This window comes from Hylaeus anthracinus, unplaced genomic scaffold (genome assembly GCF_026225885.1).
Source record: "Hylaeus anthracinus isolate JK02 unplaced genomic scaffold, UHH_iyHylAnth1.0_haploid 11985, whole genome shotgun sequence".
Classification (NCBI taxonomy): domain Eukaryota; kingdom Metazoa; phylum Arthropoda; class Insecta; order Hymenoptera; family Colletidae; genus Hylaeus; species Hylaeus anthracinus.
In genome coordinates this window covers 7,418,104-7,444,964 of record NW_026534333.1, presented here as the reverse complement: position 1 = coordinate 7,444,964, position 26,861 = coordinate 7,418,104, and the positions used below count along the sequence as shown (strand labels likewise).

The window sequence follows — 26,861 nt, the reverse complement described above, 5'->3', positions numbered from 1 at the left end:
CGCGATCGTTCCTGCTATGTATGTATATTACAGCCTATTGCTACCAATTTTCCTTGACACATTCAAGCCGATAACCAGCTTCGACCGAGATAAATACGATCCATGGCTACTAATATTAATAACTCTGTTCTGATCTGCAGGCTCTTGGTCGAAACTTTTTATTTGCTGATCCTTATTTTCGGATTTACTATTTTTCTTCCACAATCTTCGAAATATTAGAATTTCGTCAGAAAATGATGCAATTATAAAAATGAAAAATTTATTCGCAAATTACCGAGTTAATGGATGAAACAGACAACACGATTATTCTGTATTGCTGTTTCAATATAATTTTGATAAAAGCAATTTCATTGAAACGAATCGTCACCACTTTCCCATCGGTTCGATGACTTTCATACCGATATTTTAATTGTTACTGTCAACGTGAAATTCCGATATTTTTGTGAGTAGTACGATTAATAACAATGAAGTGTTATTTGTAAGGGAAACCTTGTATCGACGTACACGATGATTGTTGGAGCGCATGAAGTTAACATTGCTCTCATCTTTTGTTTATTAATGAAAATTGAATTTTGATTTCAAAAAACGAGCGAGACCTTACATTTATTAAAGATCATTTGCAGAGCCAAAAAATGCATAAAACTACACAACTATTTGTCACATAAAGTAAGGTTTCTAAAACTTTCAACCAATTTCATAATACCGGGTGGACTATTTAAACCACGATATCTTCCTATCATCATCCCATAAGAAATATTTTCAGAGTCATTTTATGATGTCTCCCAATTGAAATATTCATTTTTGAACACATTGATCCTAGATTTCTGTCAAAATGCCCGTTTCAACAGTTTTCCTCATCCTCTCCGCCATCTTTATTGTTCTCCATTTACCCGTACACCCGTTTCACAGGAACGAATCGAAGTTTCGCCTCGAATCAGCAAAATATTTCTCATTCTCCAGTGACAACACACTTAGTCACCGAGAGAAATCGCCGAAGAATGATTTACAGGATTGAAAATCCGTAGACCTCTGCAGAGACAGTGACGTACCAAGGGTGGGGAGGACCAGCTGACTGGCCTCTCGGTGAAACTGTCTCGTCGTTTGCTGCACGCCGTTGCTTTGACAGTGTTATATCAACCTCCGGGAGAGTGAAGTCGTGTTCTCCCGCCTCGTTTAATCTCTCTGCTCCGTTGTCCTCTTGAAACTTACACCCGACACTGCCACGCTGTTTCGAGTGCAGGTTTGCGTGCGGAGACTTTCGCGAGGATTATTCGCAATTAAGAGCGCACCGTGGGCCACCGGAATCTTTCGAGATCGAGAAGGAAGAACCGGAGCGTCGCGTCTCGTAGGGAAGAAGAGCGAAACGACAGATCTCGAAGGGAAGAATCGAAATTCCCACGATGCCCCACCATTAAGGGAGATAAAACAAGTAACTCGAGCACGCGACTGACACAACGGAGCCTTTATTGGGACATTTTACGAACTTGTGCAGCGTGTTGTGAGTGATAAAGCTTATCGGCGCGCGGCAACCTGAGACCTTTCGCGTCAGACCGGATCGGTTTCTTTTTTCTTTGGAAGAAGTTTGGTTTGGTCCTTCCTGGATAACCGGAAACGGGCATTAACGAACGAAGGGTGAACAATGTCGACACTTCAGAACAACCTCCTTTGAAGCTCTCTCACGTTTGCGAAGATAATATTCATTCGTTGGAGTCATGCTCCGTTCTCTCGTTCTTCGTCAAAAGGTAAATATACATTTTTTTTTTCTTTTGGATAACTGTGGTCGAAGAGAGTAGAGCAGGCTTGAGGCTTCGCGAGGAATTCTTGTTGCAAAATAGGTTTCACGAATTACGCTTGTTACGACCTGCGGTAATTGTAAGATTATAGAAGGCAATGCTAGGAGTTTAAGAAAATTCTAGTCGCTTCCAGGATGCGTAGGAACGAATGGAATTTAGGATTTTTCGACGTTTTGGAATTTGTGGCGCGAGAAATGTTTGTGCAATTTTTTAAAATAATTTCATGTGTTCGCAATGGTCGATGGTATTTTATTTTTAATTATTTTATTTCGATCATAGGGAAGACACAAGTTATTAATATTTATCAAACCGATTAATATAAAATCGGAAACAAGGTAAATAACTCATAAAAGTTACAAAGAATATCGAGTCAAGTATCGATCGCAGAAAGTGAAAGGCGAACAATAAAACATGATTTTATAATTGCAACAGGAAATTTCATCAATTCACAATCTCTTTACATTTTCTTCTCTAAACGTATACGTACAACGAACACGCACACTCGTACGTTTTATCAGTTAATGAATTGTCTCGTAAACATAGATATTACTACATACGATGAAACGTGTATCTAATATTAGCAAACAGGAAGAAGATCAATTCGAATCAGATTTCTATTTTTTCTACGGTCGCGTTGGTTTATTTGATCACAAGTAGCGACGATTTGCGCATGGCGAGCACGAAAGCTAATGGCGCCATTAATAGTTAGTGGTCTAACTTGTACTTGGAATATTAGTACATATTCTAGTACATTCATTTATTTTAGATACTTACTTTTAGAATCTTTCAATGGTAATTTGAAAACGATTCACACCAGAGGTCGACACGTCATTCTACCCCTTTTACGTTAAATGAAATTAGAAATAAAAACACATGATTTTTCCACCGTATTCTGGAATGACATCGCGTAGTAATTAGTTGATAAAAACGTTCTCGCAGGCGGCTCCCGCGAAGTAGGCGTGAGCACAATGAACGCTTGATGGGGCGGTGATGCAAAACGTTTGTTTTGGCTAAATTAGGGATGAATTAATCTGTCGTGCGAGCGCACTCGCGCGGCGTGCATTCATTTCCGCGTGCAAGTCGAGTGCATATCAGGCTTTCGAAGAGACGGGGAGAAGGATCGTCGAAGAACCAAGAGAGAAAGAGAGAAAGAGAGAGAGAGAGAGAGAGAAATCTCTACGCCAGATGCACACGGTGCTGCTTTCACGTTGAAAAGTTTTTATCGACTGACAAAGGAAACCGCGAAACTCGAAGCGAGCGCAATAATTTGCGCGAGGCTCTGTGACGGTTCAATTTCATTCTGTCTCCCTCGTCATGACGATTTTCCAGACGATTTTTCTCTTACGTTTTCAACGGGAAAATGCAAGATAAATATAAGAATTTCTCGACGTCGCCAGACGGGGCGGAAAAGATCGAATTAGCTGTGGTAACTTTTATAGGAACCACGAGGTTGATGAACTTCTAATTAATTTTCAGCGCAATGCTATCGAGTATTTAGATTAAAACTATTGGATATAAAAATGTGAGAGTATTTCTTCATAGAGTTTGCACATGTATATAAATAGAAGCAATGTTTTGAACAGTAGGAAGAACAGATAATGCTGATACAATTACTTTAGATACGCTTGTATTCTTATCCGGGTATCAACGTTAGCTGATAGGAACATCTGCTGTCAATTCCAACATTTATCGAACTAAATGCATAAAATAGATTCATGAGAAATAAAAGAGTAAAAATGACGAAAGGGAGTGTAAGCCTGCACGTTAAAGATACGGGATTTATCGCGTATCTCTTTTAAGCTCGAATATCGGTCTAATCTCAAAGGGTGTGTGTTCTCTTTTTCATCGCGTTCGTTATGAATTCATGGGCAGCGATACGTTATTAGATTATCGAGGGGCATTACTCGCGATCATGGCAGTTCTATCCATCGGCCAATTAGCAAGTAGGTCGCCTGCTCGTTTGCGGCGAAACCGAAAAGGGAATCCGTGAGTTACCGCTCGAAAAATTCGGCCGATCTATCGATTTCAGATGGTTCTGTCCGAGATTCAATTTATTACAGTCAGAACTTAATTTACAAATACGCCCATTTGCATTTATTCGAGAAGAGTCTGCTTTGCGAAGTCTGCGAAATTTGTTTAAGTTTCCTATCGCCAGAGTCGGGCAAATTTTAAGTTACCAATGAATTTACGAATGAAACGTGGAGGGAAGTTGGTTTACGAACAAGTTACCGAGAAATTCTTTCCAATTCGAAGTCAGAACGCGCTCCGTGCAGAAAATAGGTATTGATTTCGACTGTGTAATAGACTCCAGTTGCTTTCCACTGCATTCATTTACGAGCTAACTATGGAGAATTTCATCGATCGAATTCCATTGGGCTGTTGGCTGTACCAAGTAGAAATTGATATATGTTAATGTATTTATTATCGATAGTTACAGATGAATAAAAATATTCTCAACAGTGCTCGTTAATTCGTTACTTATATTTATCGCATTAAAGTGTTTAAGTACTTAAAAAACTATACATATCGAGTCGACCCGTAGGGTCTTAATTCCCCACACTGAAACGCGCTACCGACTTAACGGCTCATTGTTTTTACGAGGTCACTATGTGCCTTCCGCCGACAAAACAGATGCTCTTAATCTGTGAGAGGAACTTCATTTAAATAATTGAATCTGTCGTTAAACAGAATTGAAGTAACTGAATCTGCATAGGGCGCAATGAAAAAGATCGCGTAGACTCTAGCTTAGATGGAACATTTATGAAGATTTTAACGTTGTTCGTCGAATATGTGTGTATGTTGGCCTTAATCGTCATTACTTATTCGATCAAAGCGTTGCCTATTTCCGGTGTAGAGGTATGACTTTGTCTAAATACCATGCCCACTTAAATGTGAGTAAACACGCGAGCAGACATTAACATCCTTGTATGGGATATCGCGAATAGGCGGATGTGGCGTGATCACGTGCGTGGAAAGCGCTATCACACATGTGTAGCTCGGCTGCCGTGACATAATGCTGTTTATCGTGAGCGAATAATGGAGAATATTGCTGCATAAGAAAATTAATGATAATTTAATTTTGATTATTAGATTTTTTTTTTATATTTTACACACCTTAATCGTGATTTATTTACCGAATTAGGTTCGTAAATACGAATCAATTGAAAACGATGAACGCGAGTTCAAATCGTAGTACCTAGTTTCATATCCGTCGATAAATATCGATCGTTCGGTTTGCAATTAACTGCAACTGTTTTGAAACGACTCGCTCCTTTTTTTTTTCACTTCATTTGTAATCAAGCATGCGTACAGAAAGGTTTGTCAAAGCGAACGTGTATGCGAGCAGAGGGGGGATTTTACTCGGAGGTTTCCTGTCTTCGTCCGGGATATGACGATATCCCCCCGATTGGCCAGTGGCGTAAGCAACCATAAAAATATCCGGGGTACGTGCGATTTCTGTCGCGCGCAGCGATATCAAATAACGGATTACGCAATAAGGAGATTTAATTTGGTACACTTTAATTCAATTTTTTAATTAGATACGCTCCAGTTCAATTTTTGATTAGCTCGTTGGAAAACAAATTCGACGCTTTCACTTTTTGTTTTGAACAACGAAATTCCAGACTAAAATACTTGGTTATACGTTGAATATTTGTTAGTTAACGTTATAATCATTGATGCTCCACGATTAAGCATACATTTTATACTTTCCACTTTTAATTAGACGTATTTCAAGCCTGCGAGCGGAGGATGTACTCTTCCTTCGAATTTATATAATTGGAAACCTCCAGAAATAAATTCTTTTTAAACACCGTTTTCGTTCTCATCATTGTCACACGACAGTCCGCGGAAAACGAGCATATCGCGTGAGAGACTTTCACGTCTAATCTCATTCGCTTTTGTCACGTAACCGGTGTATCGAGCCACGAAGCAGGAACTTAGATTTCGTAGAATCCGTTACATACGTTTCCATAGAATAAAATTAATAGATTAGGAACGGATTAAAATAAATTCTTCCCAGCATCCTTTTTTCCCCTCGTCATTAGGAATCGCAGTGGAATTCGGGGTAATTAAAATTCTCCTCTTATTCTCAGTTTTGACAAACTCATCAAGTCGTCCTTTCAATTCGCTCGAGGGAGAATGGGAATGGTTCCAGTTCTTCTAATTGTCGGAAAAAATGCTCTCGAAGTGTACCTCGTATCGGAGCTCGCATTGCCGCGCGAATCAAGCATACTTCAGTTATTGGACAGCTGCACACTCTGTTTACCTGGATTCAACCCAGGGTCTGTTAGTCCCATAACCGTTGCAGGTTTTTCGAAAATTTACGGATAGTTCTTGGAAGGAAAAGGTATTTTCGAAACATTCGAAAATATTCCTTTGTCGGCGCTTTGGAGGAATTCGTCAACAATGTCGAACAAAGAGCCAAGAAGGTTTTACCCATACTGTGTTAGATATTTTTATATTAACTATACTGCTAAATATAAAACAGGGAAGAAAATTGTTTTTCACATGGACAACACAAGAGTTTGATCGTCGTTTACTTTTTTAAAAATATGTTACCTCTGTTTTGATAGCGAATTTTGCAACGAAACCCTCAATGCAATAACGTATCGGATGGAAAAGTCGATTGCAATTTCCCATTGGCGCTAAAGGAGCAGACCGATCCTTCCGATCGGTAAATAAAGTATATCAGTACCTCCGTTTCTGGTCCTCCAATCGTTCTGTACGAGTATGTACTTTCAGATAACATCGGAAATCCATAAGCGTCGCTTTGGAACTGCGAGTTTTATGACGCGACGTCTGATCGGTTTGTCAAACAAATCCACCGTGATGTTCTCAAGCGTTTTAATTTGTCTATAACGCGAGGATGTCAATTGGTTTGGTATTAAACAACGAATTAACTACGGCAATCGATCGATTAAATGATAACTGGTTTAGAGCAAACGCCCAGTTACGAGTTACGAGGTATACTGATTAGTTTCACTGAACGCAATCGATGAGCATGTCTCCACGGGTTCCTCTTAATTGCAATGAATTCATTTTCAGCACGACATGTACGTTATAATTTACCATTTTTAATATGTCGTGTTATCGAATTTTACATGGAGGTTTAATGCAGTCACGGTCATTCCCTCTTCCCATGGCTACCGCTTTAAATTAATTTGCCTCGTTCTTAAGGAGGCCACAACTACTAATGAACATTGTTTCCTGCATATTAGCAATTTCAGCCATTATATTTTGCTTTAGTTCGTCTATGTATTCATTCTGTTTAAATTAAAATATTACAATAGAGGAGTATTACTAGCTGACATGCAGAGCTTACGTAGTGGGATAGGTATTAAATTTTCAGAATAGCGAGACAATTTGAAAAAAAATTCAACTTGTTTGATGAAAACCGACGTCTTAGGAAACATCAGATTACATGAATTTTCGTTTTGCGTTGATAAAATTGTAGGGTAACAGAACTTAATATCGCAGCAATCTTTTTCTAAATACAACGTCATCAACTTTAAATACTGTTGTTACGACGAGTGCCTATTTCGATTGCAGCTCGCAGTAACGTCGACTTACTCGGACGTCGACCTATTACGGTCAAGTTGCAATGAAATAATTCAAAGGTAAACTAGTTTATATAGTATACGAGGGTTTATTTCAGAGATTCCTGATATAGGTTCGAGGTATGGAACAGATTGCGATGTTTATGAAACGTGATAAGCTATTTCTATCTAATTTCCAGTTACATAAGAACACGTTTCGGATAAAGTTGTTATACAATTCGGACATCAACTTGGTACCCGTGTACACCATTCAATTCTCAGTAAAGCTACTAATCAACGACAGTTAACAGACCGAATACATTGACCTTCTTTTAACAAAGAAATTATGTAGCATCCTGAAGCAGAGGAAACAATTTAGTACCGTTGATCGTGCAATTTCTTTGCGCGATGCGTGCCTCTTTCATTTTAATAACTCGCCGTGCGAAGAGAACGCTTTCGATGACACAAATTCAAATTGTTTCCTCGTGGCGCGAGCTATTTCCGGTCTTGAAACTTTATTAGCGCGTTCCAGAAAATATCGCTGTCATTTTGAATCAACTTATCGAAACATTAACAACACGAGACACGTTAAGAAATTGGCCTTGTTCGTGTTTTCATTGTCCGCTTCCTTCATTTGCGAAAACTACCGTAAAAAACATCCTCGGAAAGAAAATAGGTCTGTAATCAAAAACTATGATTCACTCGGTGTATACATCAAGCCTTGGTTTGTTCAACTGTCATTTCTTCTGACAAGCAACGTTGCACCTTCGCAGGAGGTGATTCAACCACTACGACGGCGTCAAACTCGAGTGAGCACTGCTTTTTGTGTTCAAAGAACCAATATGGCGTTCCAGAGGAATACGATCGCTCTCGAGACAAACGCCGAAGACCAACATACTTGAAATGATTGTTTTTTCATGGTTATCAACGCCAGCGTTTCCTAATTTTTTTTAATCACGGAGCACACTTCTCATCACGAAGTGTAATCGATTTTAACTAGCATCGGAAATCGCGTTTCACCCCGGATTCGTTAGAAAACTCTTCGGTAGAGTTGTAACACCTCTTTTGATGCTCGTTAAAACACATCTCATCTGTTCTCATATTTTTAAACTACTTCTGGTACTGCTACTACGGCTGATAGCCATTTCAAACTTGTTTAAGAAAACAGTCTCGTGGACATTTTTAATGCAGTATACTCGTTCTCCGTGCCCCTATACACAACGGGTTCTGCAATTAATTTGCCTAGTTGTTAAGCGGGTCAAAGCCGTGGAAGGAATGGCAGGCCCGGTTTAGAGATCGCCCAGGAGCCAGCGTGTGCTACCATATCGTGCGTGCGTTAACCAACGTGTCGGGGTAGGCACATAGAGGCGTAGTTACGTGCTTCGCTGGTATTTAAGCTGCGTACGAACACACTTGCCTTATTAAGCACGCACGGTGCTGCATGTTGCGACGCGGTAGCCACAGACGAGTGGTGCTTGCGCTTAAAGAGAGGCTACAAGGCTATATGCCTTCGCGTTCTGCGCGCACTGTACTTGGAATGAGAAGTGTCGTTAACGATATCTTCCACCGTGTCGGATGCAATGACGTTCGCGAATTACGTTGGATCCTGCGTGTCGAATATCCGGCCAGACACGAGCAGAAACATTGTTCAGGTAGATACAGATTTCTTGAGTATCGAATCGAATTTCAGAGAAAAGAAGGGAAACTTAACGAGGAATATTTTTTATTTCTTTGAAGAATTCTTCTCACCTTTAGTTCAGTGTTTCAGTGACATTTAGTTTTGGCGTATGAAAAGTAATGGCGTATGTATCCAGTATAATAGTGTTTACACAGGAAGCAAGCCTACGACAGGTGATCCATACAGAGGGACTTGATGTATAAGTAATTTTCTTGAAACAGGTCATCCGAGTAATTTCTCCATTTCTACGGGTACAAGAGTACGGTACAGGTGAAAGTCGTTTCGTTTCGAATGTTACGTTCGTCAGGTGTTATTTTTTTGATCGTAATCAGAACTATTCGAATATTTTATACGTACTCGAATGCCATGAATAAACTTCGAATATTTCAAATTAGACTATAAAATAGAAATTGCAACGGCTAAGAAAAAGTACGTGTATCTTACTTTTGACTGGTCCATAAAATTTCATTAAAATCGGTGTCAGAGACTTCCCGGATGCTCCTCTTAACTGCAAGCGTTGAAAGGACAATACCATTCAAGAATGGTATTATGTATTTAGTCTGTGACAAGATGACAGCGCGTGTTTGTGCTTCGCGAACGTGTTCAAACTTTCGTAATGAGTTATGGGATGGAACGGAAAATTGATACGACGTTCGTTTATGGGGACTGTCGCCAAGTTAGGAGTGGTGCAGCACAAAGCACGATTTCCTAACCCACGCCAGGCCTTCACGGTCTGTTTCAGATTTTTCTTCAAATGCAATTAGACAGCTTTCAAAGAAACTCGAGCGTGAATACTTGGAACGAGGAAGTAATTCTAAAATATTTTGTTAATTTTTTAGACGTAACTTTGCACATTGAAAATGAATTTCCTCGTGAACTGACTTTCGTAAAAATAGCCTTGAACCTTGTACTCGACCTTGGAAGCCTTCACCGCGAGATAAGTGAAATGATATTTCGTTTAAAAAAATAATGGATACCTTGAAGCGTACTTGACGCTTCCACTTGGTCCCGAAAAACTGGCACCGCGTGATGTCACTCTTGAAACCAAACGACTTCTGCAGCAAGCACTTTTTTCTATCTCTAAAAATAAACGAGTCATTCAGGTGGCCTGTTTTAAGTATCTCGTCCAATATAGGCCAGTTGTCATAAGCTGGTTTCTTAACGGTCGTTGACCGTGTCGCTCCCTCCTAACTTTATGGAGTACAAAGAACGTTTGAAATAAGAAGATTGAGTAGGTTGTAATTGATCTAAAACAGTTGGAAGAAAATCGTAAACTAAAAATATCGCGAGGACTCTTCAAATATTTCAATCTCGATCGGATATAAAAATGATGAGATGAATTTTAAAGTTAGTAGAGATCAGAAATAAGTGTCCCAAATCGGAAAAATAAATTTGGTTCATTTCTCGGAGTAGCAGATGTATAAATAAGGGAAGTATTGAATTTTTTACATAGCTTTCTCGCTACCATAGAAAGTACATTTACTATACATAAATCATCACAATTAATAGAAGCAAACAAGTACAAATTTTCTTTGATCTTGTGATACTATTTTTGCTAGGAAGTATTTATAGTGCGATTAACGTGCTATTTTCTTGAAGTTGGCAAGGATCTAGACGCTAATGGACGATTGTGTTAACGAGGTGGCAAAAAAGAACTGACGAGTAATTCTCGTAACAACACGGGAAAGAAACGTACCACTTACGACTTTGCTCGACGCGTAACATAGCTCGTGGATTACGACTTACGTATAAGCGTGCGGTACGCGTAAGTAATCGGTAACTGTCTAATCGTCGTTATTGTTCGTTTGTCCGTCGTTGTGGTGTTGAAATTAAGGTTAACCGATGTAAAGGGGAACTGAAGAGTATCGAGGGTCATGGTGGGAGGTGTGGCGAGGGTTTAAATTGATTTGCTGGAATTGATGTACAAAAAGGCCTTTAATGGGCGTAGATTATCTTCCCCCCACGGTTTCCGACGATTATTCAATAGCGGTCTTGTAAGAGGTGCAAAATCTCGACACTGTCATCGTATTTAAACAGTGCATCGCAGAAACTGACGTCTCGACACCCTCGCGTAATTTATAAACGGTTCTTTGATAGGGATTTTAGGATCTTTTTTTTTTTAACTGACTACAAACGGTATGGAATAAATAAATTTTTTTCTTTTAGATGAAAGTCATTACAATATCAAAAGAAAATGTATTCCTCTGTAATATCGCGATGGTTCTTTGTCTTGTTACACTTGTTTTGTTATATAAATACTCCAAAAAGAGTACATCGTCGTTATCGATCTTGTTAATATTTATAAAACCTTTTTCTCCGACACATTCGATGTCAGGGTTATCATCGGTGAGTGACGTTGCTTGTGCATAATTACATTCATGGTCGTGGGTATTTAAATAAAATCATGGTGCGTAGTTTCATCTGTTTGCGAAGAAAAATATCAAAATAAACGGTAAATCACATTTTTCATGAGGATATCTACGAATGTGTTCATAATTTCGATCGATAAATTCTTTTTTCCTTAACAAAACATCGCAACTGGAGGTAAAGATTTTACGAATCATATACGACGAATAGACGAGGTTCGATCGCGTCTTCGCGAGATTTTAAGAAGAATTTTCGCCGTTTAAGGTTATTCTACCGTGTAAATTCCAAGTAATAACTGCACGTGAAGTTCACAGAGAGTAAGGGTACCCCAACGATTTTATCGGAAAACTGGGATAAAATTAGGATAGTTATCCACTTCGTTGACTGCTATTTTAGTTACCAGTAAATATTTGAAATTAATTTTCTCTAAAAATAATAAATTAAGTATCGGTATTATAGATTTTAATGCGAAATGTCATTTCAATGTCATAAGTCTATCCTGCGAGCGTTAACCTATAAAGGTAGCGAACCGAGCGTTCCCAGAAAGGCTGCATAAACATTAACGCGATTAATTCCCCGTAACACGGTCAACCTGAACGATAAATGTTCACCCTTTCCAGTTTCAATTCGACCGTTACTGGCGTTCCGTTGGTCTACGAAAAAAGAGTAACGCGCCTCCTCACGGATGACTTGGCCACGAGTTCCTCAGACGTTCTAAAATTATAATTTGTATTTTGAACTACGACCTACCGCCATGGCGACGCGAATACTCGAACATAACCAGCCATGGGCACGCGCGTTTGCAATTCAGATGCAGCTGAATATTTAAAATTGCTGCAATTGGTATGCGCATGGAAATTCCACGCATTAACGCGCATATTATATGATCTCTAAAGGTAGACAAAAGAATTGAAATGTTGAAATCAGTTTACTCTGGAAATTTAAAATTAAATTTTTTTTAAAATTCTGCTGGGTATTATTCCTACTACTTAGAAAAGAAGAATATTAAATCGTGTCTTTTTAATAATCTTTACTGCTACCCCTATGCTTTACTCAATGGCTAAAAATAAGTTACGAAGCAACCTGCTAAAAACGCGGTCCTACACACGGTACTTTAACAAATTAAATGAAACGAGTCTCCATTAAATCAAGTACACTTCCTATTTAAATAATAGCCACAGAGTAAAATATTCAATGTTTCGATAGAATATTCAGCAAATGAAATAGTTTCAGTAAACGATTCCCCCGTTGACACGATAATGAACGTGTTGGCGCGATAAGGGATGAAATGTTCATCGGTTGTAAATAGTAGCCAGCAGCGTCACCGCCAGGGTAAACAGGCGAACTAACCCCCATTGATTTTTCGCGAGAGCGTGCCGCCGCCACTGTCGTTTACCAAATAAGGAGAGGGCTCGAACCGCGCCACTAGACAACGCAACCCCCTGCGAATAGCAACATGGCCGTCCGTTGAATGACAGTTGTTGCACTCTCCTCGGGATACTTGTTGACCACCCCTCACGGACTTGGACGTGCACTTGTCAGCGTCATGTATTCGCGTCGTCGGTCGCGATTCCGCCGGGTCATCGCCACGGTGAGTTCACAGACAAATTTCGCGAACGACCCGGCGAGAAGTCATCAGTGTCATTGAGTTTCGCTATACTTTCGTCGACCTTCGCGTGACAAACCGGTCTATTTCGGGGTTACTTTGTCCGTCGCATTCTTGAATCGATTTCCAGTCGAGTATGAATTTTCGGGGTGCAGTTCACTTTGAGTTAGGCTCCGGAGGGCGAGTTGAGGAGGTTTGTTTATGTGACCGATTACGATCGGGTCCGTGTCTCCTGTGAGAATTCAGCGCGAACTGTTAATACATTTTCAATTGAGTGTGAAATTTGTGGTGATTTTTAATTCAATTTGGGCAAAGGCACAGAGTGATTCTAGGGGATGAAGGTAGAGGTCTGTTTATGCGAGTGTCCACGATGAGTCTTCTGAGAGGATTTTGCTTCGTTTTCTTCGAATCTGTTTCGGGTTTACCAATGGTACGGATTGTCAACTTTTCTGCGAAAACAGCGATTCCAGAGATTAGGTTAGCGAGGTTTGTTTATTTTCCTGATAACGCTGGTCCATGCCTTCTGCGAGGTTGTTGCTTTATTGGTTTGCGTAGCACGGAAACGCTGGTCGTTACGAAGTCACTGCGAAGATATTTTGCAGATTGGATCTGCATCGAATCACTGTTGGAATCTTCAATGTAAACATTTATTTCCACCCTCGTGCCGAATGATGTTATTTCCGTTCGCCTTTAACCCGCCATGTGAAAGGTGTAATCAGGTTTGAATTAATTATCGCAACCCTCAGTTTACCTCCTTGCTGTTTTGAGTAGAGAAAATAAACATCAAAGGAAATAGACCATAATTTGATATATAAGAGAGAGAGAGAGAGAGAGTGAAATTGTGCAAGAAGAATTGCTTGACGATCATTATGTTGAGAAAAGTGAAAGTGTTTATAGTAACAGCTTCTCTGCTGAATTAATTTCACACTTGTTTCACAATTACACTCATAAATATGTAAAAAGATTAAACAAAGAAGCAAACAGACTTACAGTACTTTATATAGAAAAATATTGTTCACGACAGCAGGAAGTTGAAAGTCAGAGTGTTAAAGTAAAACTTGATTTGCTGTACGAGACCATTAAATTCTCGTTTCTGTATATGCGCTCACGACCACACGGAGTTACCACTTCCCTTGGCCACTGGTGGAACGTTATTTAAAGTTTCAAGAGTGAGCGGAGAAATTTCCTCAAAGAATGCCATCCAGTTGGCGAATCTATGCGGCTTAAAGTGACGAGAGAAGTTCGTTAGCAGGACATACGGTTCCCTGCTAAAAATAACGGGGACATTCGCCGGTACATTGAAATCTCCTGGTGCACAATTTTAGATCTAGCAAACTCGATCGTTCTCCTCTCACGTGTGACGAGATCTCTGCGTGTTCCAGCCTTTATTAAGATTTCATCGCTTCTGTGTATCGTCAGCTATAGATACACTATCTGTTAAATATTCCAAGCCATTCTTTTTTGATTGCTGTACGATTGGAACGAAACACCGACAACTATTTTCTTTCATGCATTATAAAACAAAAAATGAAATGCAATTATAATAGACAGTGGTTATATCGTGACCGAGACACAGTACCTCATATTATACTATTATTTCAAGACGAATAGAATACCTAAACAGGAAGCAAGCTTTCAAGACCACGCAATCAGCTCAATATACTTGGAGGATGTTAGTCTTTCGCATACTTTATTGTTTCAGGTGAGGTCAGCGTAGATTAGCTTCGCAGGCTGAAATGAACAGAAGGTTTCGTCCCTCGTTCACGAGTTCGCGGAATTCATTCGTTCTACATGTACATACATTAGTCCTCGTGCAGTGCACGTACACAGGTTCACACGCACACGCGTCGTTTGTCTGGAATTAACACTTCGACATGTACGCTTGGATCAGCTTAGGGATCGGGCCAGAAATTCAAATTCCGTTCAGCGGCCGAGTAGTGAGGACGCGCGCTCGAAGAGCAAAGCCAACTTCGCCCGAATCGCGACTTTTTCCAATCAGATTTCGGCATTTCGCCCACCGTTGCTTTACGCTATTTAGTAGACGAGCTGGTGTGTATACAAATTAAACGATGACAATTTTGAAGTTTCATGTAGGTCACTGTTTCTTTTATCTTTGGAGTTTTTGTTTTTGAGGTGTCCTTAGAATGAACATAACAGTTGAGTCTTAGTAAATTGATATGTATAAAGAGCGGAGGATCCATGGTGTATGGTTTATTTCTATGGTTGTCTTTGCAATCTGGACTTTGTTGATTTAAATATTTTTCTTTGATTTTAGATGCTTTTCACGTTGTAAATAATATTGGATCGCTGAAAGCCTTAAACCGAAGATGGGCAAGCTCCTGAGTCTCCTGGCTCGAGACGAGTCAACCTGTTGCACGCCTCAAAAATATGACGTCTTTTTGGATTTTGAAAGTAAGTTTGATAAGCACAAATTTTTTGAAACGGAGTTACACGTTGTTTTAACGAGCATCCCTTATTGAATCGTTCATTTCAATTGCCTCGTTCTTCGTTAACTGAATTGTCCACTCTGACTTGAAATATTTCAATCTGAATAAATTTTTTAAAATACAGTAAATTTATTTGGAAGACTACTAAATGACGACCGTGGTTTTTAATGAATTTTAGACGCACAGCCCTCCGACATAGAACGGGACACCTTTGAGGCAGTGCAAAGGGTTCTGAAAAATTCAGAATCTATCTTGGAGGAGATTCAGTGCTACAAAGGGGCTGGGAAAGAAATCAGAGAGGCGATTTCGGCGCCTACGGAAGAGTGTCAGCGGAAAGCCTATCTGACCGTTGCACCCCTTGTTGCGAAGCTGAAAAGATTCTATGAATTTTCATTAGAACTCGGTGAGTGTTCCACGTTCTTCGATAACGTATCTTTTCTTCGATATCAAAGAGCTACTCGTCACAGTTAACACGTTTCAATGCAGCCATTAACGCCTGAAATTCTACGAACCTTCATTTTTCTTTCTCAATTATCTTCATTTATATCAAAACGGTGAAGTTGGAAACGTTTGTGCCAAGTGTAGCTTAATTATTGTTCGTTTGATTTTGAAGCTTTGCGGGTTCGTAATTATTTCAAACCAGACGACGCCGATGGTTTCATTCAGTGAAACGTCTGATTGAGTTCTAGAAATAGGGCTTTCGTGTTCCCAAGCAGAGGAGTATCAGGCGTCTATTTTCAATTACGGTGTCAGTTACTCGAAACAAATAAAAACGTAAGAGTCGAAACGTCGATATCGGTTCAGCAACGTGTTGCGTGGAATTATTGTTTCGCTTGAATATTTCCGTATACACGGTGATCGGAAACCCAATATCGCTGTATCGACATACGCGCAACTTTCAACCATTTACGAACTTCAGAAGAATTTATTGCTGTTATTTTAAAAACGCGATACCCACTGCAGTGGAGCGAGAATGTTCGCTCGTAAAGTATGAAAAAATATGTTCAGTATATAAAATAGTTTCGCGTGCCTAGAAAGGGTGCAGCGAGCACACCGGTTATTATACTTCGAGCCTCGTTCTTCGGGTTGTTAATCACTATGGCAATTGTGGAAGGAAAGTCTTTTTTATATAGTTATTATAACATTCTCGAATTGATTCTTTTATTTTTGAACGTTGAAACAATCGAAAAAATATATATAAAATATAAAGATATATAAAAAATATTTCAGTTATAAATTATGTAATTTACAGAGAGAGTGGTGCCGAAGATCTTGGGTCAGCTGTGTTCAGGTAACCTCTCCCCGACACAGCACCTCGAGACTCAGCAAGCTCTGGTGAAACAACTGGCCGAGATATTGGAGTTTGTTTTGAAATTCGACGAGCACAAAATGAAGACCCCCGCTATTCAGAATGATTTCAGTTATTACCGAAGAACGTTGACCAGGGCATCTCTGACGAGACAGGACAATGCCGAAAAGGACCTCGTGGTAGGAAATGAGCTTGCCAACCGAATGTCCTTATTTTACGCCCACGCGACACCCATGCTTCGCGTTCTGAGTCACGCGACCATTACTTTCTTGATGGACGTAAGTGGTATCTGTATTCTTCTTTGTACTTTCCTATCTTTCCCTCGTCGTCAACAATATTATTGATCCGGCTAGACGCCAACAAAGGAATTCTAGATACGTTGCAATCTTATCGCCTAAACAACCATCCATCCACCCCATACTCCTGATATACATTTCACTTATTCGATCTTAAAAGCTGGAATAACCGCGTCAACTTGGAAAGTCTATATTTCACATGATAGCATTGCGACGATAATATAAATTTGTCATTCAACTGAGAATATTCTTATCGGGACGGTGCGTGCACCTATTTTTATCAGGGATACTTTGACAGTTTTTAAAAGCCGTGTCATCCAGATAAAATGAAAACGATAAAAATTTTCAATTGACATTTTGGAGCGACGACTTGTGGTTATCAAGGAAAGAAATATTGCATTTATTAAACGTTCAACACGAGCTCCAATTGGTAGCGTGCGCTAGTAAATGAAACACGAGCAAGGGAGTTCGAAACAAATAATGACGGGCACTGAAGTAGAAAATTAAAAGCTATTATGCGAAATGATTCAGAGTACAATAATTCTCGGAACATTCGCCAGCTCGTAACGAATGCCAGAGCTGTTTAAATTGCATCGATGATATTTTAATTGGATTCGTTAAGGAAGTAATTTGAAGCATAGTAATGTACTTCGAACGTAATAATTCTATGGAAAAGTACAATGTATTGTTCAAATAATTTCGATCAAATTATTTAACGAAGGGTCAGAATTAATTAAAATAAACACGTAGGATTAACTCTTCCTGAAATATTATATCATCTATGGCGAAATTAGAAATCTTTGTATAATTGTTCAAAATGTTTAATCCTTTATCGCTATAATCATCATTTAACGTCTTTATTTTGTCATAACGTAGAATGTTGTGCATTTGATTCAGAACGAAGACGTGGCACGTGAAAATATCACGGAGACTCTTGGCACCATGGCCAAAGTTTGTCTACGCATGTTAGAAAATCCGTAAGTAAACTATCGGTTAAGAAATGCTACGTTTTATTGCAACAGCTTCGAAAGGTACACAGTTATGGTTTACCCTGAATTGTGTCATTCTTCCTAGCAATCTACTGGCGCAATTCCAACGAGAGGAGACGCAACTCTTTGTGCTGAGAGTGATGGTGGGATTAGTGATCCTTTACGATCACGTTCATCCCCAAGGTGCCTTTGTTAAGGGTTCGAACGTCGATGTGAGTACAGTCCCTTGAAAGAAGTATCGATTCGCAATTGTTATTGCGTGGTTCATTGAATCCTCGATTGTATAATCGTCGGTCTTTAGAAAAGAAACTGTATGATAGTGTGTGATAGTGACAGTACAATGCCTGCGACAGTACACAGTACTATATGATGCTCGCTGACATGATAGTGATTGTGTAATTGTGTGAGAATTTGAGATAGAAAGAATACAGAGATTGTTCTGAAGACTAACACCGAATCAAAGTACCAGTGAATTTTTTTTGAATTTTTATCCTCATTGTGGGAAAGTTTTAGTTGCTTCGATCTAATCTATACCGTTCCACAGGTGAAAGGCTGCGTGAAACTGCTGAAGGATCAGCCGCCCTGCAAGAGCGAGGGTCTCCTGAACGCTCTTCGTTACACTACTAAGCACCTGAACGAGGAGAACACACCGAAAAACATCAAGAACCTGCTCGCCGCATGATTACCAAAACAGCGCGGCTGCTGTATCAGAAATTGAGACAGCTGGTTGCTGATCTTCTAGAATCTGAACGAGCGATGCATCCTTTTCGTAGCGTCACGCGGACGCCGAAGAAGATAACCCTTACGTCTAAACACGTGACGCAAGCAATCTCCTGTTCCTGATCGTGGCTGGGTGGTGGACCACAAAAGTGTCTTTCGTACCGAGTCTAAAGCTGCCCCGAAAAAAAAACTGCCGACTTCTACAAGAGATATATCTTCGACGAAAGCGGAAAGGTAGGGAAACGCGAGAAGGAAGAAACGCGACACGACTGATCATCGGAGGAATTGCTAATTTTCGTTGCGATGCTTTAATCGCCCGCCGCACATGCGCGCACCTAGGAATTAATTACGATATATCGCATACTATCTTCTTAACACTTTTATTGCCACTGGTCATCGCTATTATTGTTACCATTCGTTGCGAGTTTACGATGCTCGAGCTGTTGGGTTGAGACGTAAGTAATCATCGACTTTATTGCCCTATACATTATTTTACAAACGAGTTTCGTCTATTGGAATTAAGTTTGAGGAATAAGGATGATGAAATAATAAAACCATCCTAGTTCTAAAATTGGGTAAATGTCATACCAAATTTTGTTCACCCTGTCCGAATGTTTTACGTGTTCCAACTCATCCGGTATTGTTACGAAAGCTGTCCATTTAAATTCTATTTTATTCAACTGGAATAAATAGAATGCATTGCTAGGTTCAGTTTCATTTTCGATGACTCAACCCAATATTTACCGTCACCGAAGTATTACTATCCCAACCAACGGCGCTTATCAATATTATTGTCCCGGCGGGGGAATTAATTAGAGCATATCAGTAGCGTATTTTAGGGTAATTTCGATCGCGGGTTACGGTGAGAGGTTTAATAACGTTGTAGATATTACGAAGATTTTTAGCTCTTGTTTTCTTTGTTGAACGGTCGTCATCGGATTGGAAGAATGATCGCGAGTTGTTAGAAGCGTGGGAATCGGATATCGACCAGGAATCGGAAATCGAGGGCTGACGGTTACTTCGTTTAGATTATTCAATTTTGCGTCAAGTTTCTTTCATAACGGAGAACGGAAAACCAAAGATATTATCTATCGATGCGCGTCGTTGCTTTTGTTATGCATTTATTATCATAGTATCATATCCTCGGTAAGGATGTTATTTATACCATCGACGATGAAAGTTCCACGACACTGTAATTTGGGAAACATCGTCAGTAATTCCGCAATGTCAAATTTATACGTGGACGATATCTCTCCTCGCGCTGACATTCGCGCTGTACCTTCCTCTCCTAAGTGCACATTTAAGGATTCTAAGCATACGAGACCTATTTACAGCATAGATTTTCTTGTATCAAGACTTTTACTATGTATTTGTACCCAACGCTATGAAATTGTATTGTACAGAGTGTCCCACTGGAAACAGGGAATATGTTTCATTTTTACAAACGAAGCGATATATTGCGGACATGTTAAAGAAATTCTAGGACTACCTTCCTCAGAGTTTTCAATAATCGATCAATCTTTTATCATACTCAAAGTAAGAGATGGAGGCAAAGGACCAAGAAGCTGCCCACTCCAGAAGTCAAGACTGATAGAATAATTAGAGCTGGAATTGCTATTGAAACAATTGAAAGAGAATCACAGTCCATTACTGGTCCTCTTGGGCAACGCATTGTCGACTTGGTACATCGTTTTGAGTATTTAAGTGATTGGAAAACAAACTGAGGGTAGTAATAAATTCATTTACAATTTTCATTGACATTGGAATAAAGAAGATAATTAGGTAAAATATTTAGTTTCATCGTGGGACACCCAGTATCATATAGTTACGGAAAGCTGTCTTGTTCCATTCAATTGGAACGACCAGAATACCTGGTAGATTTTTCGTTTAATTTTAGACGATGATCGAAATTATCAGAAACACTGCCGACAATTATGTCAAAGTGAAGCTTCCACGAATGGGTGCGATCTCACGTTATACTTTGTATTCGAACAATTTTAGAGAAGGATCAAGACAGCTTTTGAAAAGGTATTTTTTATATATTAGTTGTAGTTTGAACTTTTTCAGTGATATTTATTATAACTTTATTGTTGTTGCTTTCACGTATAGCCGATGGATTTTTTATCTTTATTGTATAATTACATACGCCTTTTGATACTGTTTTACGAGAAAGGCTGACTGGGCAAACTGTTTTCCTTGGAGTGTATCGATTGTTCGTCTTTGACCTAGTAGGTTGTTCATTTTTTGTTTAAATTAATTAAAATCTTTAAATAACCTGTTAGTATTAACAGTTTTTATTCATTAATGTTCACTATAATCGCATGCTTCCCTTATTTGTCTTCCATGATAATTGGTTGTGGGATGTGAATCCAAGATTAAATAAGTACATATAACGAACTATATTTTTCTTTCGAAGTGTGTTTCCAATTGTTCTTCTTTTAAAACTTCGTTCGAAGACGATCAATCGAAGCTCTGGCTTATTCGTAACAACAACTTTATAATTCATTAAAGGATTCCGACGTTCAACGAATCGTGGGAGACAAAATGTTACGGATGCTATTATCGAGTTAGAAAAATTGAGCTCGAGGCTTGCTTCGATCCAAACCTTCGCCAGCATCGTTCGTACAAAAAAAAAAAAGATCAAGAATCAATTGCGAAAATGTTCGTAAACGGTGTCTATTGTTAAGTATTGTACGGATATCCTGAGAAATACAACTTCCAAAATATAAAACGACGAATATTCTGCGTATAAGCAAGAGAACCTATGTGTGATGGAAAATATTTCATACGAAACAGTCTTTTTATTTACATACACACACAGACATACACACATAAAACAAACTATATTGCATTTGTGTAACGTTAGGCTGCTGCAGAAATTAATTTAATTATCTTCCTGATTTGTGAAAAAATGAAAAACGGAAATCCTTTCGTTAAATTGTAAATATTTCTTTCGTGTAAATATACTTGATTTACTTGCAACGTTATCGGAACAGTTTGGGGATGTTGAGAAGTTTTGTTACATCTTAAATTGATTCTATATATGCTGGAATAATAGTTATTGCGTTGTGTATAGATTTCCGATTTTCAATGTATTCATATTTCAGTGAAACTTACATCTAATATTTTAAGACTCAAGTGCTACATTATATTACAGACATTGTTACTTGAAAATGAAATTGTAGACGCCCAAAAAGTTAATAAAATACATTATATAAACATCTGGCGTTTGGTGATATCGTTCGTACGGGTGAAAATAAAGAAATGAAACTTATGGATTAGAGGCATGTTCCTTGAATTAGGTAATATTAAAAATTGTGTAATTTTTTTTTTTTTATTTAAACAAAGTGTATATTTATAAACATAGTCCCGGAATGACCGGCGTATTCTTCTGTCCCACAGATGGTCACTGGACTTCACTCGTGGTTCTTACTTCTTACTATCCGTCGATGAGAGAGTTATCTGAATGATCCTACGTCGATTTCACTTGGAACTTCGTCTCTTCGTGTACAGATGGCTTGGGAAAGGTCAAAGCCCGCCATTACGCAACTCCACGGGGGTTATTAAGGCGCAATTCTTTAAATATTGATTTGAAAGTGGGTTGGAGTCGTTGGGTGGAAGCTCAAGGAGGATGGAGGGAAGGAAAAAGGAGGTGGAGGTTAGACGAACGGACGAGATGAGATGAGAAGGTAGACGCGGGAAGGGAAGATGGTCTATTATATATGATGGGCGCGGTCGGCCTCTATGGATTTTTTCTCCCATTAGAAATGCGAACCACTTCTCATATAAATGTTTAATTATCCACTTCTTTAATGACATTATCAAAGGGCACGCGTTTTCGTGTTAGAAAAGTTCCGAACGTGATTGTTGTTAAATTTGATAGATACAAGTTCGATGAAGCAATGAAATTCTTATTTTATACGCGTTAGAAGGAAAATAATCTCTAAATGATCCTACTCATAATATTACCATCAATCAATGGAGAATATTTGCATTTTCTGAGCGGTGTCTGAATTTCACTCTACGATGAAGAGGTTTATAGAAGATAAATGCTTTTTGATGCAAACGAAACTGAAGTTTATTTTCATTATATTCATCTAATCGCATGGTATTCATCTTGCTTTCATATTTTAATTCTCTAAACGAACCACTTATCAAATAAACAAGCTGCACATGTCTGAACTACATCTAAATGATACAACATTTGTTCTTCAGTGTCTCACCACTATCGTTGTGTTTAAGGTTGAAGCGAAGCATTCAGGTCGCCAGGCTTCCAAGGTCCAGCAACGCGGCCATGTTTTCGAAGGCGTCCGAGATCGTCGCCGAGGCTTTTGTTTTGCCATGTAGCGCGACCGCCACCGCCATCACAACCACCCTTGCGGAGTTTCGGTTCTGCGTCGTGTTGTAAACGCCCTCCCCACAGAACTTTCGCACTAACAACTTCGTCGTGCCTCTTTTTTTCCCAACTGAAAAGCTGGGGGCTGAAAGAGAGAGAGGGAAAGTCGGGGGACCCCTATGGATTTTTTTTCCGTACCGCGAGTTTCATCCCCCCACCTCCCTAACGGTGTTTGCCCCACCACCCCATGTCAGGATCGGTCCACGATGTTTTTAAGGGCTCGAACAACCCCTCCTGTAAGCTCTAAAAAAATTCAACCCCCAATTTGTTGGGTTGCCGTCCTGTTTAATTGCGATATCCAGTACCTTCTCCGCGATTCATCTTCTTTTTTTCATCCTAAAGGTTTCTCTTTCTCTCTCCTTTCGTTCTGCGGCTTTTTACTTCTGTCTCTCGTGATTTTCGAGGTGCCGAGGTGGCTCATAAGGGCTCGTTGCTCGTTAATCTTCCAGTGGTCCTTTTTTTTTCCTCGCCGCGCCACCGAAGCTGCTCGGGAATAATAATGAGACTAATCCGTCCGACACACCCTATATATTAATTCCTTGCACGAACCGCTCCTCGAATCGACCACTCGAAAGTCTTACCGATACGAATCGTATTTCTTTGAAAGTAATTGCTCGACAAGGAGCACGCGCTAATGAACCGAAGAATGCATCGCCAATGGGTTTCTAAACCGACGCGACTCAGGACGGAGAAGACGGTTCTCTGTATTTCATTGAAAATTTTGAACGTTTAAATTTATTTTATTCGAATAATCCGAACTTACATTTCATTTCAATTTCCAAATGTGCTACACAAAAAAACCTAAATCCAAACCTCTGCAACCATTTCTCCACATACTCTTCACTCCAAATAGTAAAACATCCTCCAAATTTTTATCGAAACACGTCCTCCTCGCACCCAGTTCCTCGCAGAGCAATCTTATTTAAGGAACAAGTTGGTCACGGGTCTAAAAAAGTAACGCGATCCGTGTCTATCTATTAACCCCCACGATGCACGCTAACTCACGAGCATAATGCCGAGTTTACAGTCCCGGCGCCGCCACCCCTTTCGCCACGCTGTGGGATACCGTGCACCCTTGTAACCAGTCTAATTGCGATATCGCCTTTTTTCACTCACGTTTTTTTCTTCGTTTTCTATCCCTCTCCACGAGTCGTTACCCTCCTTCGGTCGCTTGCTCGTTCGTCGTATTTTTTGTCGGTTATTTTCCCGCCACCCGGTAATTATGTGGGCGCGGTGGACCAAACAAGGGACGGAGGCGCTTTGCAGCACCGCGGCGGCGAGGAAAAAAAAGTCGTTTTGCATATTTAAATCCCGCGAAGGGCGAACGGGGGGAACGGAGAATCAGAAACGGGGTTGCGCGTAAGGGGTTGCTGGTGTTATCCATCGGGTTGGGAAGGGGAAAAAAAAGGAGCGACGCGAAGGCGCGTGCGCCACGACAATGGGTCGTGTTTGCACATCCGAAAATTGGCCTGAGTCGAAAAAAAGACGGAAAAAAACGATCGCATGTGTCTCGCCGCGAAGATAAAAAATGTATGTGCGTACACGGGACGAGACAGGGAGGAAAGGAGGGTGGCTCTAATCGAAGGACGTTGAATGTCGTTAACCCCGTTACGCTGGTGCACACTTCGGAGGGTTTCTTGAATTTAAGCGAAATGATTAGGACATCATGAATTATGATATTTGCGAGGCAGGTTGGGTTGAATGCGAATGAGCTGCTTGTGTTATTTATTATCTCTCGACGGGGTGATTTCTAACCATCGAGTTTAGACATGGATTCAATGAATTTTTGTGTTGTGTAGTTTCTATCCAAATTTCATATAATATTCACCGTGGGCCATAATTAATATTTCTTTATTAACAACAACAACAACAATAACTTGGAACGATTTAAATATACCTATCTGTATTCTATATCAGTTGAATTCCTCGAAGTTCCGAGAACGTCTGAAGACAGTTAATCTTCGATGTTACGTAGCTGATCATGATTTGATATATCTGGTGTTATAGAATTATATTGATTCAATCGTAAGTCTCGTGGAAATTAATCGCGATGGGAAAACAATCGAGCACACCTTCTCACATCCAGGTGGTCTGATACAATCGTGCATCATTCCCATTGACGTTTCACCGTGTATACGTGAACGTAACCGGGCATCGATCGTCGGGATTAGTCGGATCCAATTTTCTGCGGACGATAAATTAGAATTTATGAAATGAGCGTGGAAGGCAACGCGAGTCCTTCGAGGGTGAAACCTCACGAGGGAGGTCCACTCCTTCCCGCCTTCGAAACTCATGACAACCTTTCTCACCCCCGCGTATAAAAAGTGCCCGTTGCACACCCTCCCGCGCACCGGAACTAATAGTTTTTTCCTCCTTGTTTTTTTCATACTGCGTGTCCCCCACTGGCGTTTCACGAGATCGCGTCATTACGATCATGAAAATTGTTCATTTTCTCGAGATAGGATCGTTTCGGGGCAACGGTGGAGCCTTCCAGGAACTAAATTGATTAATTCCATTTTCTCCCTTCTTTTTTGTTGTTGCAGCAGTCAAAATCATTCGAACGCTTTCTGCAGATTTGTCAAACTTTTATAATGTGCACCATTAGAAACACAGTAAAGCGAACAGTAATTAATTTATAGATATCGAAATAACCAAGAAATATTTTTGTTTGCAAAAGGAAACAAACTTCATGGAATTGCTGTAAATATGTACGATACTAATTATAATAAAAAATGTATGCAAATAAATGATATTAATTTCTTGGATACGTATCAGAAGTTACAGGAACTTTTATGATAAAAATAATCTAATGTATCGACTGGAATCGTTGTAATAATTATTTCTCGGCGGTCTTTGGGTAAGGGCACTGTAGTTCGCGTTCAGGGAAATGGGTCGAACCGTTCGATAGACATCGAGGACCGACAGATGTTTCCCATTTTTTTCACACTCTTTCCTCTGTCGACGGAACACCGTTATTTTCGCAAAAAAATTTCCCGAAACCGATCGGCTGCTTCGCGCACACACGATCACGTTCCGTTCCACGTACGGCCGTCTCATTGAACCAATCGTGTTCTCTCGGAGGGTCTCCTCTTTTACAAAACGGTGGAAATATATTTCCTGCATGCTCGAACGGAGAATTTCACCAATTTTACGATCACTTCTGAAAATACTCGACGTTTTCCACCACTGCGGGGCTTCTACTCTGAAACTTAGCAAAAGTCAATCGTTAAAAGACATTTCCAAATTGGTGTTTAAACGTGAGCTCAAAAATTCACACATGCTTAAAATAAATTTTTTTATTATTTCTTGGTATATATGTATTCTCATATTTCAATATGCGCTGTTTGGCAATGTCGAGTAATTTTTAATGTTATTCAAGATTATAATTAGTAGGAGGGACCTAAAAGATAATGTACAAATATTTTTAGACGACCTCTCAAGCTCTCCCATAGATAGAACTATTTTACCCTGTTGCAATTCTCGTGTTTTTTTTTTTTGTTAGAAAAACGAGGATTACGAATGCTCTGCATGTAAATGCGCGATTATGGCGCTTATCTAATTTTTTTTTCGTTAGAGATTATACGAATGCTGGTCATTTTCCGGCGAGCTGGCCGTGTAATCCTATCGTGATACACTTCGATATAGGACTTTTTCCTCGAGAAAAAATCCTGAAAATCCCATAATCCCGGGTGGACAGAAATAACGAGAGTTTGATGACGGGCA

General features: G+C 39.7%; 2 protein-coding genes across 6 annotated transcripts in view; one reads left to right on the top strand and one right to left on the bottom strand.

The window, feature by feature from the left end:
- The window catches only part of LOC128887290 (transcriptional regulator Myc-A-like), a 350,744-nt gene that overhangs the window by 81,418 nt on the left and 242,465 nt on the right, over window positions 1-26,861 (bottom strand). The gene's annotated exons all lie outside the window — the stretch shown is intronic.
- On the top strand, window positions 954-21,963 carry LOC128887298 (CYFIP-related Rac1 interactor B). 5 transcript variants are annotated; one of them, XM_054143030.1, is made up of 8 exons: window positions 987-1,742; window positions 14,684-15,030; window positions 15,257-15,393; window positions 15,607-15,831; window positions 16,681-17,015; window positions 17,931-18,010; window positions 18,108-18,234; window positions 18,567-21,963. In XM_054143030.1, the coding sequence occupies exons 3-8, from the start codon at window positions 15,309-15,311 to the stop codon at window positions 18,702-18,704; spliced, it is 990 nt and encodes a 329-aa protein (XP_053999005.1). In that variant the 5' UTR covers window positions 987-1,742; window positions 14,684-15,030; window positions 15,257-15,308; the 3' UTR covers window positions 18,705-21,963. The 5 variants fall into 5 exon arrangements, with proteins under 5 accessions (XP_053999007.1, XP_053999005.1, XP_053999002.1 ...); XM_054143032.1 differs by lacking the exon at window positions 14,684-15,030 and having other exon boundaries at window positions 954-1,742; window positions 16,681-16,916; XM_054143027.1 differs by lacking the exon at window positions 14,684-15,030 and having other exon boundaries at window positions 994-1,742.